General features: G+C 33.7%; 1 protein-coding gene across 6 annotated transcripts; it reads right to left on the bottom strand.

The window, feature by feature from the left end:
• Positions 1-1,419: 1,419 nt before the first annotated feature.
• Positions 1,420-17,007, bottom strand: LOC143243773 (clotting factor G beta subunit-like). Of its 6 annotated transcripts, none has more exons than XM_076487407.1 (8): positions 16,932-16,976; positions 14,120-14,307; positions 13,782-13,826; positions 11,906-11,979; positions 10,835-10,944; positions 8,502-8,761; positions 3,841-4,004; positions 1,420-3,185 (listed from the first exon to the last, which is right to left on the bottom strand). In XM_076487407.1, exons 2-8 carry the CDS (start codon positions 14,181-14,183, stop codon positions 2,976-2,978), a joined length of 927 nt encoding a protein of 308 aa, XP_076343522.1. In that variant the 5' UTR covers positions 14,184-14,307; positions 16,932-16,976; the 3' UTR covers positions 1,420-2,975. The 6 variants fall into 6 exon arrangements, with proteins under 6 accessions (XP_076343522.1, XP_076343523.1, XP_076343524.1 ...); XM_076487408.1 differs by lacking the exon at positions 16,932-16,976 and having other exon boundaries at positions 1,420-1,858; positions 2,972-3,185; positions 14,120-14,501; XM_076487409.1 differs by lacking the exon at positions 14,120-14,307 and having other exon boundaries at positions 16,932-17,007.

The raw sequence follows: 17,007 nt of genomic DNA, 5'->3' as shown, positions 1-17,007 counted from the left end.
TATATATCGTTTTATGGTATGTCAATTTGACCAACTATCCACACACACACAAAAATCGAAATCTAAATTATCCATTTCTCTTTCTAGAAACGGCCCGGAATGGCCAGGTAATTAGGGCATTCGGTTTGCAACCCGGGGGAGGATCGCAGTGTTGTATCTTCGTCCCTTCAAATATGCCCACTCTCTCATTCGTGGGGACGTTATAGAGTGATTGCTAAGCCCGCTATTCGTTGGGAAAAGTGTTCCAAGAATTGGCGGTGAGTGGTGATGACTGGTTGCCTTCCCTTTAGTCTTACACTGCTAAATTAGGGACGGCTAGAGCACATAGCCCTCGTGTAGCTCTCTACAAAATTCAAAACTAACCAAACCAAAATCTTTGTACAACGACTTCAAATTGTAACATGAAACTACATTCATTTATCTTAAGTAACATTAAACTAGTAACAATATGCATCTATTTATACTTAAATTGCATTTTTATTGCGTTTTTTAAAACATGTCTAACTATTCGCGTCATTATAAGTTTTAAATCACTTAACGATGTGGAATTCACATTACCTATCAAATCATATTACCTGTGGGCTATTCCAAGCCCATATTTTATTATATTATGTAAATTTAAATAGATTCCTATAGTTATCTTTATAACAATAAACAAGGAATAAACATAAATAACAAGAAATAAAATATTTATATGGATCTTATTTTCTCTCGATTGTCGATAACACTAAACCTACTATTTAATATTAATAGTAGTAGTGTATTAAATATATATTTTTATTTAACTGAATGATGCACGAAATAATTTGGAATAATAACGTAGGATAAGCATACTATTTCCTTTAATTAAAGTGGCCCAGCATCGTAAGGCACTCGACTTGTAATCTTAGGGTTAGGGGTTCGAATCTCCGTTACACCAAAAATACTCGCCCTTTAAGTAGTGCGGACAATATAATATAACGGTCAGTCCCACTAATGATTGGTAAAAGAGTAGCCCAACAGTTGGCAGTGGGTGGTGATGACTAGCTGTCTTTCCTCTAGTCTTACACTGCTAAATTAGGGACGGCTAGCACAGATAGCCTTCATGTAACTTTGCACAGAATTCTAAAACAAACCTGTAACTGCAATAATTTTTCGAACTTTCTATCCGTGCGACAAAAGCCTTTACATATTCATCTAATTACTTCAAAAATTTTTCCTGAGGAACGAAACTTATAATTATTCTATGAAAACAGTTTCAGTTTTCATATAAAAGTTTTTCATTCGCTAACATTCCATGTAACTCAGATTATGCAGGAAACTAAAATAAAAAGCAACTAGTAGATAAACACCTCTGTGACCGGTTATTTAAACTTCTAATTACTATTCATATTATAATAGTATTCTAATTATTCATATCATTCAAACATCACAAACTGCTTTAAAGAACGTTTTATTTAGTCCTGTATGTAAAAATTACTTAATTATACAATTGAACCTCATGTATAATCCTGATGAATGTTATATTTTTATTGTGAGCAGAATTCTTTCAGTTAAAAATGGTTTTTACACATACTGTAGTTATTTTTCCAACAGTCTCAATCTTGTACATTTTCTTTATAGTCATTTGTTTGTAGTTCATTCAATAGATAGCGCTACATTGTATTTATTATTTAGGTCACGTACATTGCTAGCTGTATGGACACATACATGCATATCAACACGCTACGTCCATTACAGTTAGATGAAAATTAGAGTTTCTAAACACATATTCCAGTGGTCTTTACACTGACGAATGCTATTTTCTACTTGACAACGGTTTCTATGGTCAGGTTGATGGTATAGTTGGGGTATCGTGATTAATCACCACACTTGTTACCTACAATGAATATCGCTGGCTTGATGAATATGTTTATTCATCTAAACCAATATACCACAAAATGTATGTTGATTATTTACAAAGTGACTGAACATGGGTATAGTTTGTTAACTTACGATAACAATACATATATTAAGTTCATAGTTTAAGATAAAGTTCCATTTGTAAACACCTTTATTCACAACAAAAGTGGTAAGTTAGAACGTTGTAAAAAATAATAAATAACAGATTCATATTTTAAATTTGATACCAGTTTGTTCTTAAAAACAATAATTCACTAATCGTACAAAATATTACTGTTTTCAATTCTGGCTTTGTATATAGAATGTTAAAATATCTTAATCAGAATACCTTCATATATGATATGCTATGATACTGTATTATTACTGACTGTTTAAACAGTATTAGCGTTTATAAAGGATCAAATTGTAATGTTAAGTGAACAACTAACTGTTGATTTAAGCTGCACTGTTAAACCTGAATGAACACTTCAGTTGTTCTTGTACTTAGAGATCAAATGTATATTACTCGTATTTTAAACTTAAAATTCTATACATATAAATGTTCAGTGTTTTTTCGGTTACTTTGGAACCATCATCCACCATTACTTGTTTTTTTGTGTTTTTTTGCAAACACATTTAGAACCTATGCCATATTCCACTATTAACAATGTACTAAACGAACCCAATTAATGTATAAATATACAACAATGTTGTCCTCCCAACAGTTAGTAATGAACTTAAAATGTGAATAAAAAGTCCACTCATAGTGAAGTTTATTTGTCATTAACGTTGTATGCGATTGCTTTTAATGATGTATGATTTTATAATTACTATTATTTACTGGTTCACTAGGTTCGATCCGCGCCATAAGAAACATTACTAGTAACATTCCAAAACTGATAAAGATAGATGAAATGAAAATCTAAAGTATATAAAGAAGAAATAAAGATTTATATTTCATGTTCGACATAAACAGCAGTTGAGTACAATAAAGTTAATAAAAAAAGAAAATTTGAAACGTAGTTTTCATCACGCGCCTTTCTATTTAAGTAATTTCAGGCTTCTTATATTGTACATTATTCTAGATTTCTATTCACTATTTATGTTAAACCTCATTAGGGTTGAAATATTGGTACAACTTCGAATAAAGAAGCGATTAAACGTCCGAAGGAGATTTCCTGGAACCAGTTAACATAGCTCGAGAGGCGCGTGTAAACTCCGGGGATGTTGGGACGAGCACAACCATACCCAAATGATACAACTCCTATCAATTTCACTCTTCCTGTTGTTGGGTCGTGATACATCAATGGACCACCAGAGTCGCCCTGGTGAAGAGAAATAAAACTTCATGTCGTTACCACTTTGGTATTAAAATTGCAAAAAGTAAAAAACAAACTTAGTGCTTTATTAAATAATAACAACAACAACAAAGTAAAAACCACCAATATAATTTTGAAAAAAGAAAACAATTTGTGATACGTCGTTGATAAAGAGGTACGTCTTATACAGGAAAAGAAAGTGTGCGTTTTCTTTAAGAATTACAAATAATTTTGGTAACAGTTTCATGAAAACTAAAAATACAAACAAATAGCCCCAATTAACTTTCTTTGCTTAGAGATATTAATTATTTCTACATATTTGTAAGGAATACTTAGAAAGTGGTATTTTTGTTTCACTAAAATACACATTAATACATACATCTAATATTTAATCGCATTTCCTGATAAAATAAAAACCCTCTTTACGTTATTTCTATTATAAATATTACATAATATAAGAGCAGAACTGGACTTCCCTAAATCACCTGACCTCCCCTGTTTCATTATGGTTCCTAGATACTTACCTGGCTACTCAGGTATTCAATTTACGCCCATAAAAACTGAAATGTACATTGACAGTTTGGGTTTGTTTTTTAGTCAACTTACAATTTAGAATATACTATTATTAGTTTAAAATCGAACAAAATATTTTAGAACGAACCTGACAAGAGTCTTTACCCCCTTCTTGGTACCCCGCACAAATCATGTCGTTAGTGATTCCTTGGTTCAGGTTGGAGAATGGGAGTGTCTGATAAGATTTGTTGCACTGTTCGTTTGTAACCACGGGCAACTCCAGTTCACGAAGAACGTTATATTTCTCATTAGCTAAAAAAAAAGAAAATAAGATTAATTATATTGTATTTAACTTACAATAAATGTACATCACAAGTATTCTTAGTTATTCCGAATTAACTTTAAACATAATTTTAAATAAATTATTGTTTTCGGCTTTAACCTGCGAGTCTGAGGATTATACCTTTTAAACAATATGTAATTACAAATATTGTACACAGATGTCACTTTTTGTTTATTAACAAATAATTTTACAGTGTGGTTAGTAAAAGTTACAACGGAAAGAAAACATTGTACGACATATAATATTTGTTACACATTACAATTTACTTCGGACGAGTCTTCGATTTATTATGTTATGTACGTTGCGTAATACTATTTCAAACAGCCGGAAATTTTAATTTAGAAATTAATTAAATGTTAGTATGTATCAAATTTTATTATATTTTCCAACAAGACTGATACACATAAATTTTCTTTCTTAATACAAATATATTTTTAATAAAAAAATACGGTTTATATTAACTGTTACTGCAAATAATACAAATAATTGTTGATATATAAAGTTTTACAAATTTACATAGTATGCTACGTTTTCTTCCTGGTCAGAAGCAAATTAATTTGATGTTGATACACAAATATACCGTACTTGAAGAGAATGTTAGCTAGCTCTGTTCTTGTTAGGCCTAATGCGATTTAAAAGCTTACTCTTCACAGGGAAGATATTCAATGTCTTCGTAGAAATATTAAATGTCCCATGTAATTAACTGAAGTTGAAAGGGTCGTAATGTTCGGAATCTATAAACGTCCCTGGTCAAATTTTGCAGTTTTTCCGATTACAAGCGTTAATCACAATTATAGCTTTCGAGGTTTATAGTTTATTGGCTGTAGCTGACAAACTATATTCTACAACTGTATCTTGACTAGCTTTTATACAAATTGGACGCGATTCTCGAACGCTCAATAATATTCGGAGATACGCTAGTACAGTGGTTCTTAACCTTGTTGGAGGTACTGAACCCCAGAAGTTCCGTACTTGCATTCACCGAACCCTTCGTAATTGGAAAAATAAAATATGATATTTTCAAATTTAAAACATAAGTAGATATTTTATTAGTGCACAAAATGAGCCATGTATCAGTTGCACACAATATCACTATGTTCAAAGAACAAAACCAAAAAAAACATGAATTTCACATAAAAACAGAACTCAATGAATATTTACTGTAAATCAATGTGACTTTTGCTGTTCCCTTTCAGAGACATGTTCAGAAATGCGCGGCTTCACCTTGGCAAGTGCCACTCTCATATCATTTTCATAACAAAGTCTGCTCCTTTTCTTTGTTTTTATGTCTACCATCCTCGAAAAGGATTGCTCGCAAAGATATGTTGTAACATTTTTTGTTTGTTTGTTTTTGAATTTCGCACAAAGCTACTCGAGGGCTATCTGTGCTAGTCGTCCCTAATTTAGCAGTGTAAGACTAGAGTGAAGGCAGCTAGTCATCACCACCCACCGCCTACTCTTGGGCTACTCTTTTACAAACGAATAGTGGGATTGACCGTCACATTATAACGCCCCCACGGCTGAAAGGGCGAGCATGTGTGGCGCGACGGGGATGCGAACCCGCGACCCTCGGATTACGAGTCGCACGCCTTAACGCTCTTGGCCATGCCGGGCCTATGTTGTAACAAACGGTATGAGTATTTCAAGGGCTTTCTTAGCAATAAGAGGAAACGCTACGATTTGGTGACACCAAATCGTTGAGAGCGTTGTTGTTCTGAAAAGTCGCTGTTAAACCTGGCTCTGCTGAAGTTCAATGATTTCGTCGAAGTATTCATCATTGACATCTGCTGTCGCAACACTAAACGTGAACGACTGTCTCACCCATGCTGGATATGACTCTCTGGTAGGGAAGTATCCGTCGAGAGACTTTGTGAGCTCATCTAAGTACATGGCAATTGTTTGCTTCAGTTTCCCGGGTACAGAAATGTCTCCGACTTCAGACACATCTTCGATCTTACTTACACAGTCGTCCAACAGGGGAAAGTTTTGGAAGTTATTATTCTCTGTTCGTCATTTCCATAACAGTAGCTTTTTTTTGAAAAGCCTTCATGTTTTCTTCCGCTTCGATGATGTTGACTCCACCGCCCTGCATCTGTTGATTGAGATGATTGAGAGCATTGAAGATATCGGCCATGTACGTCAAAATGAGAATGAACTCAGATTTTTCGAAGCAATCTGCATGACAATGTTGGTGCTCTCGCAAAAACATGGCTAATTCCACACGAATGGCAAAAACACGATTCAGCACCTTTCCCCGGGATAACCACCAAACGCTAGAATGGTACAGAAGTACCTCGAATTTAGAGCCCATTTCATTACACAGCTCTTTGAAGATGCGGTGCTTCAGGGCACTATTTCGCACAAAGTTCACACATTCCACTACAATTTTTAATACTTCTACTCGTTTGAAGACAAGGTTCTTGTTGCCAACGCATGCCTGTGCAAGACACAGTGCGTCACAATGATGTGCGGTGCATCGGCTTTCACCAGTGCACCAAAATCAGAATTTCGTCCAGCATGACTAGAGCTCCGTCCGAACAAACTGCAGAAACTATATCCCACGAAAGATCGTTGTCTCTGAAGAAGTCATCCACAAGTTTCTTCACGTCGGCTGCCTTAGTTGTTGTTGTAAGAGGCTTACAAAATACAAAATCTTCTTTTATCTTCTTCATTCTTCACATTGCGCACGAATACAACAAGCAGGCTTAGATTGGAAACGTCGGTGGTCTCGTCGAGTTGAAGGCTGCAGCTTTTCAGCATGATATTCGCCATTTTCAACGCAGCTGGTTTTACGAGTGCTTCACCAATGGCGTGTGGTTTGCCCTGCTTTGCGATCAAGTACTCAACTTTGTACGATGCTCTGAGGAATGGTTTGTCAATGGGTACAAAGCCGAAAACAGGTAAAGTAGCTTTCATCGAACCTGGCTCTCTTTATCTTAAATTCAGCAAGTGTTGTGTTCTTGCATTTCCGATCTCCATGCAGCTTAAGGGAGTGTTCTCTTAGTTTTGTCGGTACTAGACTAGAATTGCTCAACTTGGCATTGCAAACATGCATTGAGGAAGCTGACTCCCATCATGTTTCGTCATACACGTGAATCCACGTTGCACGTAATCGTCCGACTACTTTCTGTTTTTGCTCGACATAGTTAGTATGAAGGGATTGAAAGATTAAGAAACAATCACAAATGACGCACGATTACTATAGTCACAAGTCGACTGCTAGGCGCACGAATTTTCCTGCAGCACAGATATTAAGGCCAAGTGATGTGACGTGATCAGCCGCAGCCAATGATGGCGAAGTAGAGCATGACGTCACGAATCATATGAGTGGGGTGAACGGAACGGACACACAGTGTGTGTGTCTTGACCTCCGCCGAACTCCCGAGACTGACTCACCAACCCCTGGGATTCGATTGTACCCATGTTAAGAACCATTGCGCTAGTATTTTAGTAAACTATATATTGTTAATTTTTGCTCTCGAAAATCTTGTACAAATTACGCGAACAGGTGTGACTTGTGCATTACACATCCAACAATACACGTCACATGCATCAAACTGAAACAAACCTAGGTATTAAAATAAATGAATAACAGTTAATTCGTCACATAATGGAGACCTCGCAATTTCTGGTAGCTAGCAATCAGAGGGTCACAAGTTTGAACTTCCTTCACCAAATATGCTGGTATTTTCAGTCGTGACGTTGGTAAAAGAGTAGCTCAATAGTTGGTAGTGTGTGATGGCGACAAGCTGCCTATCTTTCAGTTTATCACTGCTAAAGTAGAGACCCCTCGTGGAGATTTGTGCTAAATATATAACAAACCATGATAGTAGAAGAATAAGCTTCCAATTATAGAAGCGATGCTTGTTATGTGTAAAATACATAAATACAAAATAAAGTATAACACTTTTGCTGATTTTACAATTTAACCGAAAATATCCCCTACGTACAGAGATGTAACAAATTCATTTTTAAGTTTCATTTGATCAAAATTACACAATTTTCTTTAGTTTTTGTCCATTGAAATTCCTGAACGTACGACTTCACGGGTTTTACTGCTGCATTTTAATTATTAGTTGTGAAACTTGAAAGTCTTAATAGTTATATGTATGTAACTACCTACTATTATAAATATACTTTCTAAAAATATCTTGATTTTAAAGAAATATCGGATAACAAAATTATTTTTCTTTGGAAGATATCATGTCACTATTATAGCACGTGAAGAACGAAATCTTGTTTTGTTTACGTTTAGGTTTCGTTGTGTAAAGATCAACAAATATTTTGCTGGATCTATTTTATTCGTAGGTTTTAAAACAGTTAAATAGCAATCAGTTAATTTAAACATTTAAAAACGATATATTTTAACACATGCAAAACAATAGTTATTCATATAACATAGAAGAAAATTTTATTATTCTGTTTTTATTTGGTCTCAGATACATCAACTTAACCACAACACTTACCTCTCTCAGTAACACCCCAACCAATAACAACAACTTTCTTCTTATCCAAGTTCACGTGAGGCTGGTTCAACTCAGGAATACAGACAGGCTGTACTTTGTAGTTGTATTTGATTTGTTCAGAGAGTAAAATCAAACCGATATCGTAGTAGTGTGAACCGTATCTGTAGTCCTTATGAACAATAACTTTATCCACTTGATAATTAGTACCAGAATTGTCTATGTTATGCACTCCAACTCTTACGAAAATAGAATAATTCTGTCTAAAACAGCAACAAAGAAAATGTTTTACAGTTGTTTACAGTAGCGAAAATCTTAAGTAACTATTACTGATGTATCATTGTTAGTCGTAAAGTACAATAAGTAGATGATACACGGAAAAAAGTTTACATTCGTTATTATATCGCATTCTTGCATGCACTGGATACTTTCAATTCAAAAAATGTACCACAATAACGGGAGGTATGACAGTAAGTGGGTTAGCGTGTTAAATTGAATTTATATCTTAACTAAATTAAAGAAACAGAGTCAAATAAATCATGGAATCGATCGTTTTGAAAGCAATTAATACAGCCAACACAAATGCATAATACAATGAACAGTCACTTCCTCCATATGGGGGTAAGGTTAAAGTCAAATACGTTGTGATATGAAAGTCTGACATAATTGAGACAGTGAGTTATTGTATACTTGAAGGAATAGCGCAAACTCTCCTAAACTACATTAACAGTAGAGCAGAGACACTAAATATTTCTACATTTTTGAACGATTGATAAAGAAAAACAAAGATAATAAACTAAGCAGTTTTCCAGTGAAACTTTCAATGGGAGGTTTCAGTCACATTAATGGGTAAAGACCATATAGAATGATTAAAAAAATTGAGGAGCTGTTGACAAATTGCTCAGTTTCTTTTTAAATTATTATTTAAATTAAAATATAAAATCCTATAAACAAAGATGTGTAACAAATGCTGAAGTAACGTTTGAGACGTAGTAGTATACATGATCAATTCAATCTGTTTGGTTATATATATATATACGCAAACGCAAACTAACGTGGCAGGGGTTTAGTTTAGAGAGAGAGAAATCAGAAGAGTTCTCTCTCCAACTGGGGTGTTCAGGAACTTTGTAGTTCCTCTTCGTCCCCTTACATGAGAAGTGTTTTAAAGTATCCGTGGAATTTTTACTTTATTTTTAACATTTCAAAAAATGGAGTGGTGTATTTGTGAGTGAATATATATATATACCTCATTATAAATAAAATGTTGCCATCTATTGAATGGAATTGTAAACAAAACCCATAAAAAAGAAATCGTATTTTGGTATTCAATATTCAGACAATCATAAAAACTACAGCATGTACAGCAACTATTTTTTAAATCACAGAACACAACTTTCACGAGGGCTGTACGTGAGGAGATTGATTATATCCTTATTAATGTAATTTGTATATGTATTACTAAAAAACGGAGTTCTAAAAATGTTATTTTTTTCAGTAAAGGTTAACACTTTCAATATATAAAAAATACATTTATACCTAACACTTTCTCAGAAAAACATGTTTTAAGAAAATGTTGTTTTTTGTTTTTTTCAACTGAGACGTGAATAGTACGGTTAGTAATTTTTGGCACAAACAATCGCCGATAGGAGGCGTTTCTTTTAGTATTTAGACAATCTTCACTCTCTCCTTCGCTTTTTTCATATCTTCCGGTTCCGTCTGCTGCCCTATAATGCTAAAAATCTGGTTTCGATACTCGCGATGAGCATGACACAAATAGCCCATTGTGCCAGTTCCCTGCCAAAAGTTAGTGTAATTAAAACTAACTACTTTAAACCAGTTCAGTGTGGTCACGGAGTCAGTCAATTTGAAATACCCGAAATCATAAGTAAATAGTTCACTTGTGTACTTTGTATCATAGGAATAGCCTGTTTGATCATCAAATAACGATATTCATTCCTTATTGCATTCCTCCCGAGTACGTTTTTAAAAGTACCTTATCATAAATCCGGAATGGCTGATACCCGAGACATGGCGAAGTTTTAAATCTTCCGGTCTTTGGGTTGTTTGGCTCTGCATGCACAGATGATATACATAAAATTTGAAATAACTACACGACGGTTGCTATTTACTCGCTTCTTGGACATGTTCACGATGGACGAGGGGGTAAAAGTTCAAGTCAACACAGTGCGCGTGTTCTCTTATACCAAAACCACATTGGGCTATCTGCTATGTCTGCCTAGGGAAATCAAACCCCTGATTTTAGCGTTCTAAATCTGTAGACTTACCACTGTCCCAGCTGGGGACAAAACTTTTGAATGAAGATGTTGAACACTCACCTGTTTCCAAACGGTGTCACAAGACAATGGGCGGCAGTGACAACAAAGCCTTTATTAATAATAGATCCACCGCAAAGGAAACGGTGAGGATTTACATGGAAAATTCCGACCTAAAAAGGAAAAAAGCGTTGAAAGTTCCAAAACGTTAAAGGAATTGGTGAGGATCTACATTCAATATTCTGACCTAAAAAATGACAAAATGAAAATCTACAGTATACATTCCAACGTATGTAAAGAATCAACAGTGAACATTCCAATGCATAAACCCGATACAGTTCGTAACGAAATATTTACCTTCGTTTAAGAGAAAAATGTTAATAGTTTGAAAAAATAACACATTGTTTTAGATTTCTACGGTTATTTTTTAAAACTATCTTAACGTTGGTTATCTGTTTTCATTAATATAAAATCTCCTTACATTCCTATAGAAACCATTGCTTGCTTTACTGTTTCATTTATAATATACACACGCACACATTGAGATCATTTCATAAAGCGTGGTTTCATTTAGTCATCTGTTTATTTGCGAACATTCACTTTTTTCACAGTCATCTCTCAACCTAATCCCGTGTTTTAGCTCCTAGTTCTAGTTGATATTTGTTATCTTTCATTGATTGAAATAACAGCTGCTTATTTCACAACATTTTCAAAATTTATCGACCCGCCTTTTACTTCCTCTCTCTCTACGAAAAACAAATTCAAAATTTACGTGTAACATTTGCATGTCGATACGAACTCTCCAATTCGTTTATGTATTGTAGCAGTTTAACACTAAAAATTAACACATTACAATCTAACACCTTAATGTCTCCCTAATGCTTTATCACTTATTTGAGTTGTATTTACAAATCATTAAGTATTCTATACAACTTAATTCAAATAAATATTAGACAAGCTAACTTTAAACACGTAATTAAAATGAGTTCAGTATTTCGTCCTCCTGGCGGAACAACGCTAAATTTACAGAATTACAACGCTAAAATCTAGGCTTCTATTTCTCGCGGTGGACACAACTTGTAACCCCATGTGGTTCTGCCCTAAAACAAAACAAAGAAAGGAAGAAACTCTTACCATCCACGGCCAAGAATGAGGTGTCGCTATTCTTCCTTTAATAATTCTTGCAGCTATTGGTCTAAACCCGCAATCTTTAAACAAAAAGTAAAACTGAAAGAAAATGTTACAAGAAAAAGAACTTAAAATGTTAATATAATAAAAATCAGATCTCAATAATTCAGTTCGCTTTGATTCGAATATGCATACGAAGCTGCCCGAGAGTTACCTGCTGTACTGCGATTCCCGCCTATTCGCTAAAGTTATGAGATTCTCGTGTGTAAGAATCAACAATATGTGTGTGTGTGTGTGTGTGTACTAAACACTAGTGTATCGTTAATATTGTTGTGCAGGCTGGAATTTCTAGGGGCTCACATTATGCTTTAAATGTAACCAACGTGACACACTGAGAGAGAGTATGTATTATTGATTTGTTATAGTTCGTATGTTATAAGCCTTTGAAGCTATAACTGTTGTTAATGCTTATTAATCGGAAACTTAAGATATCTAAGCAGAAACATTTATAGATTTCAAACATTACAAAAATCCGTTAAACTTCAGCAGATTCACATCGTGTATTAGTATTTTTTACGAAGATATTAGGTAATAAAGACTCAATGTATGATTGGCGAGGAGATAACTACAGAGAGCTAGCTCCCTCTTAAGTAAATTGTATTAAATTTAACTCGAAATAAATTCGCTCATAGTGAACCCTTGATGAGACATCACGAAAATTCCAAACCAAAAACACTCGATATTGTTTACAAGATAGCTTTGCAAAATTGTTTTGTAGATAGATCATTATACATAATAACGTTGATGTACATTGTATTACTGTTTGGTTTGAATTTCGCGCAAAGATATACGAGGGCTATCTGCGATAACCGTACCTAATTTAACAGTACAAGACTAGAGGGAAGGCAGCTAGTCATCACCATCCACCACCAATTCTTGAGTTACTCTTTTACCAACGAATAGTTGGATTGACCGTCACATTATAAAGTCCCCACGGCTGAAAGGGTGAGCATATTTGGCGTAACGGGGATTCAAACCCGCGACCCTCAGATTACGAGTCGAGTGCCTTAACCACCTGGCTATGGCGGGCCTATTATTGTTTGTACATTAAAATACATTTGTAACAAAACAAAAAACTGTGTGTATCAATCTTGTTAACAAGTGTCATAACTTGGATACATACTGACACATTTTTAAATTCTAAATTTAAATTACCATTTAACTCAGTTTTAGGCTATTTAAAATGGTAATACGTAACAATAGCCAACAGGAAGCAATTAATAACACATACTGCCCACTTCAATTAAGTAGCAGGATCTGGCTGTTATTTTCATGTACAATTCTAAATTGTGTTCTCTACTTTATTTTAATAAACGTGTTTATACCCACACCTCCCCTTTTAAAATACACATTTCGGTTCTACTAATTACGAAAGAACAACCAGACAAGAAATCATTCTGAGAAAACTAAGATTGTTTTAATGAGAAACATCCAGTTATATGCAGCTAAAAAAAAAAGAAAAGAACTGAATATCTGGATGCAGTTTTCTATGTACCGTTACAAAGAAGGTTCTAAAATGCAATAATTTTTTGGTAACATTTCGGTTTGAATTTCGCGCAACGGTACACGAGAGCCAGCTGCGCAAACGTCCCTAATTTAGCTGTGATAGACTAGATGGAATGCAGCTACTCAACACTATTCACTGTCAGCTTTTGGACTAATCTTCTACCAATGAACAGTGAGATTTACCACTACATTATAACGCCCCCCTGGCTAAAAGAGCGAGTAAGTCTGGTGTGACAGGGATTCGAAAGAAATTTGGGATGTGACACTCAGAAACCGTTATTGTTTTCTATTTGACAAAAATATGAAATTCACTTACGTTTTTCATTTATTCCACGTCGTACCCTTGATGTTACTGACGTTCCTGTGGTCATGTAAAAAAAAAAAACACGAAAAAATAAACGAATGTAAACGGCGTCGTTATTAAAATATTTCAAAATCACAAAATGTATACAGTTATGTAGTACACGTATACTGCTGTGACTAGAAATAAATATGTAATTGAAAATGTATGAAATTGATTTTGAAGTTAGGTTCATTTATAACATTATCTAGTTTTTAACCTAATATATTTATTTACCCCAAAACTGGTTCAAACTTTAGTGGTTTATGAAGTTAAAATTATTAACAATTAACGAATCAACACCGATTACAAACCTGTCACGTTGCTAGAGAAGAGAGCCATAGACAGTGTGATAAAAACCAGGAAACTGGTATCCATGGTATAGCCTCTACGAATAAGTCAGTTAGTTCCCTTTAAGCAGAGTATCTCTTCTTGAAAGCAAACAGGCTATGCTTGTTTCAACTCTCTTGTCTTCTTTCATTGAACGTATCGTAGGACAAGCCTGTTTTATAATTAAATAACGAGATCCATTTCAGTTACGTTTATCCTGCGGAGATCTAAGGTCTTACGAAACGTTATGAAATATCCTACGAATTATTGTTTTTAAAACAACAGATGTTGCTCGCTAGAGGGCAGGACTTTATTAAGCAAGTTTCACAATCTGGCGGACAAACTTTGGAATACTAACGTCAACTGTTTATTACTGAGACACTTCAAGGTGCAACTTTACTTTGCTGCGATTTATGAGACCTCTATCGGCAAAGTTTTGCATAAATCCGAGGAAACAGGTTTTGCTGGATTTGTTTAGCTCGCGTCTGACGTTCTTAAAATGTAGAAAAATGACCATTCCAAACAACCGACAGGGGAAATAAAAATAGAAATAATTAACTAAACTGCAGTTTATTGCAATAGAAGTTAATTTAGAAGATTCTTAGTAAAGACTATAAAAAAGTGATGTCCATTACGTAGTATTAAATTCAATTAATTTTGTGCTAACATGACATAAGTATACAAGATAGCAAAATAAATACCATTAAATACTCATACTGAGTTAAAAATATTATAAACAAATCGACAACTGGTCTACATGTATATAATGCAGGGGCATTTAGTTAATAGGAATCAATATACAATTGTTGTGAATACAACATTTAACGTACTGGTAATTCTATTGACATTAGAATAGAAGAGTGAATGGTATTATAAACAGTTATAATGGACATGGTGTGTTTCATGTTTACCAATTGTTCTCTACCTCTCCCGACTTACGGTTCAGTATAATTAATAAAGATATGTGCAAGTTTATGAGGTATTAGTTTCATTGGTTTGACGCATGTAAACATCATAAGTGCTTATAAATAAACGAATATATTTTGTGGTAAATAAGTCAACACATCTGCCCTGAAAGTCTTATTATAAACTCACAGTAGTTTATAGTCTTAAAGCAGTAAAAATTCATTCAACTAATAAAAATAGAAACACGTGGAATATTTTTTAATAAACGCAAGCTGTATATGTACTTTGGAAACGGGATGAACACTTAAACTTATCTATGTTTAATTTAACAGTTATATTTACATCATCAGGATGAAATATATATACTGTTGATTAAACTACATTTGTGAAGCTTAACATATTTAACACACAAGACAGTTATGTTTGTGTACTTGGGTTTATGTGAGAGTTTTATAGTGTTGGAAAAATCAACACAACACTGGGTTGTTTTTATTTTCATTTATTGTTAGTATTTAATACATATCTGGTATTTTGTTTAAACACTCAAAATCTAACGTTTCTTCTTTTTATTTCTTATTGGCTATTATTCTTACTTCATTGAAAACCTCAGTTTATATTCAAATTACTTAATGTATACAAAGTTCTTGAAATGTAACGTTTATTTTATATTATTTCTGCTTTACTTACCATTTTAGATGTTAAGAGAACAAAAATATTACCTCTACCTTACATTTGGCTAAAAAGGAAGTAAACGAACTAACCCTAGATTTACTGGTAAGAACAAGATATCAGAATTTCTACGATTTCCTTGTACTTTTTATTGAGTAATATTCGCAAAAATTGAAATGTTTCATTATTTTGTAGTAACTAGTGTCACCTCGACCTTGATCATTACTGCTGTTTATTATCATCGTACAGTGACGTCATAAGAAACAAGTATAATAATGGTAAAGTGAATTAAAGATTAAGTGACTGATATTACAAATTACTCAGTGATATTCGCGTCAGTTTTAGAAACTATGAATTAGTAAAGATAACCATTCATGTTTAACTGGATTTGAATCAGTTTTATTGGTATTAAAACTTAGTATACCCAGCGTAAATAAAAAAACAAAATAACAGTAAGTTTTCTTCTCCAATAAAAACGTTTACACATATTGCAAAGATTTCATAAAGATCTTGTTGGCTTTTGTTTTTACATAAACTTTATTATTAAACATATACAAGTCCATCTTTTTAAAAGATTCGTGGGCGATTCTAAAATTAAATATTTTCAAATTGTTGGACATATATTAAACAATAGTCTTCTTCAATTACACAAAATCAAAAATATTATGAAAAAGAGAAAAATAGGTGATCGTTGTATGTATTGAAAATTGAAGACAAACAGTTGATTGAAATTAATATAAAATTATTTTGAACCTGTTATTAAATGAGAAACGTTGTAATCACGAGAAACTATTATAAACAATGAAAATACCTCAGGTGTACCCTGTGTGAGGAGGTTGTTCAACCACTCACCACTGATTCAACATCGTAGGAGTAAGTTTATAACGTACGTATTAAGAATATTGTTTTGACGTGTTTAACATGACAAGTGTTTATAGATAAGTAAATATACGTGTAACAAATAGCACAGCAATTGATTTTATAACACTATATTATTGTGATGACTTGGTGCAAAACACATAAATATGTTTTTCAAATGTTATGTTTATTTGTATATATTCATAATAACAATGACTAAATTAATTTTATATTAAGATTTTCCTTATCTGTTTGTTACTGTTATTGTAGTACAATCATTAAACTCCAAGCTATTCCTTACATCATAACGTTTTCTAAAATTATCTGGTAGTTACGACGAAATTCTTACCACTGTATACCAACCTGTCACGTTTTCAGAGTAGAGAACCACAACCAGCGAAAAGATCCAAACCGCAGTATCCATAATATAACCCGTGCT

Source organism: Tachypleus tridentatus, chromosome 2, assembly GCF_004210375.1.
Source record: "Tachypleus tridentatus isolate NWPU-2018 chromosome 2, ASM421037v1, whole genome shotgun sequence".
NCBI lineage: Eukaryota > Metazoa > Arthropoda > Merostomata > Xiphosura > Limulidae > Tachypleus > Tachypleus tridentatus.
This window is presented reverse-complemented; position numbering and strand designations above follow the sequence as displayed.

Excerpts from the sequence above, each read along its gene's own strand:
- LOC143243773 (XM_076487407.1), bottom strand. The coding sequence starts at position 14,183 with ATGGATACCAGTTTCCTGGTTTTTATCACACTGTCTATGGCTCTCTTC. Across the intron at positions 10,945-11,905 it reads CTCATTCTTGGCCGTGGATG|GTCGGAATTTTCCATGTAAA; the intron begins GTAAGAGTTTCT and ends TTTCCTTTTTAG. Across the intron at positions 4,005-8,501 it reads TTGGGGTGTTACTGAGAGAG|CTAATGAGAAATATAACGTT; the intron begins GTAAGTGTTGTG and ends CTTTTTTTTTAG.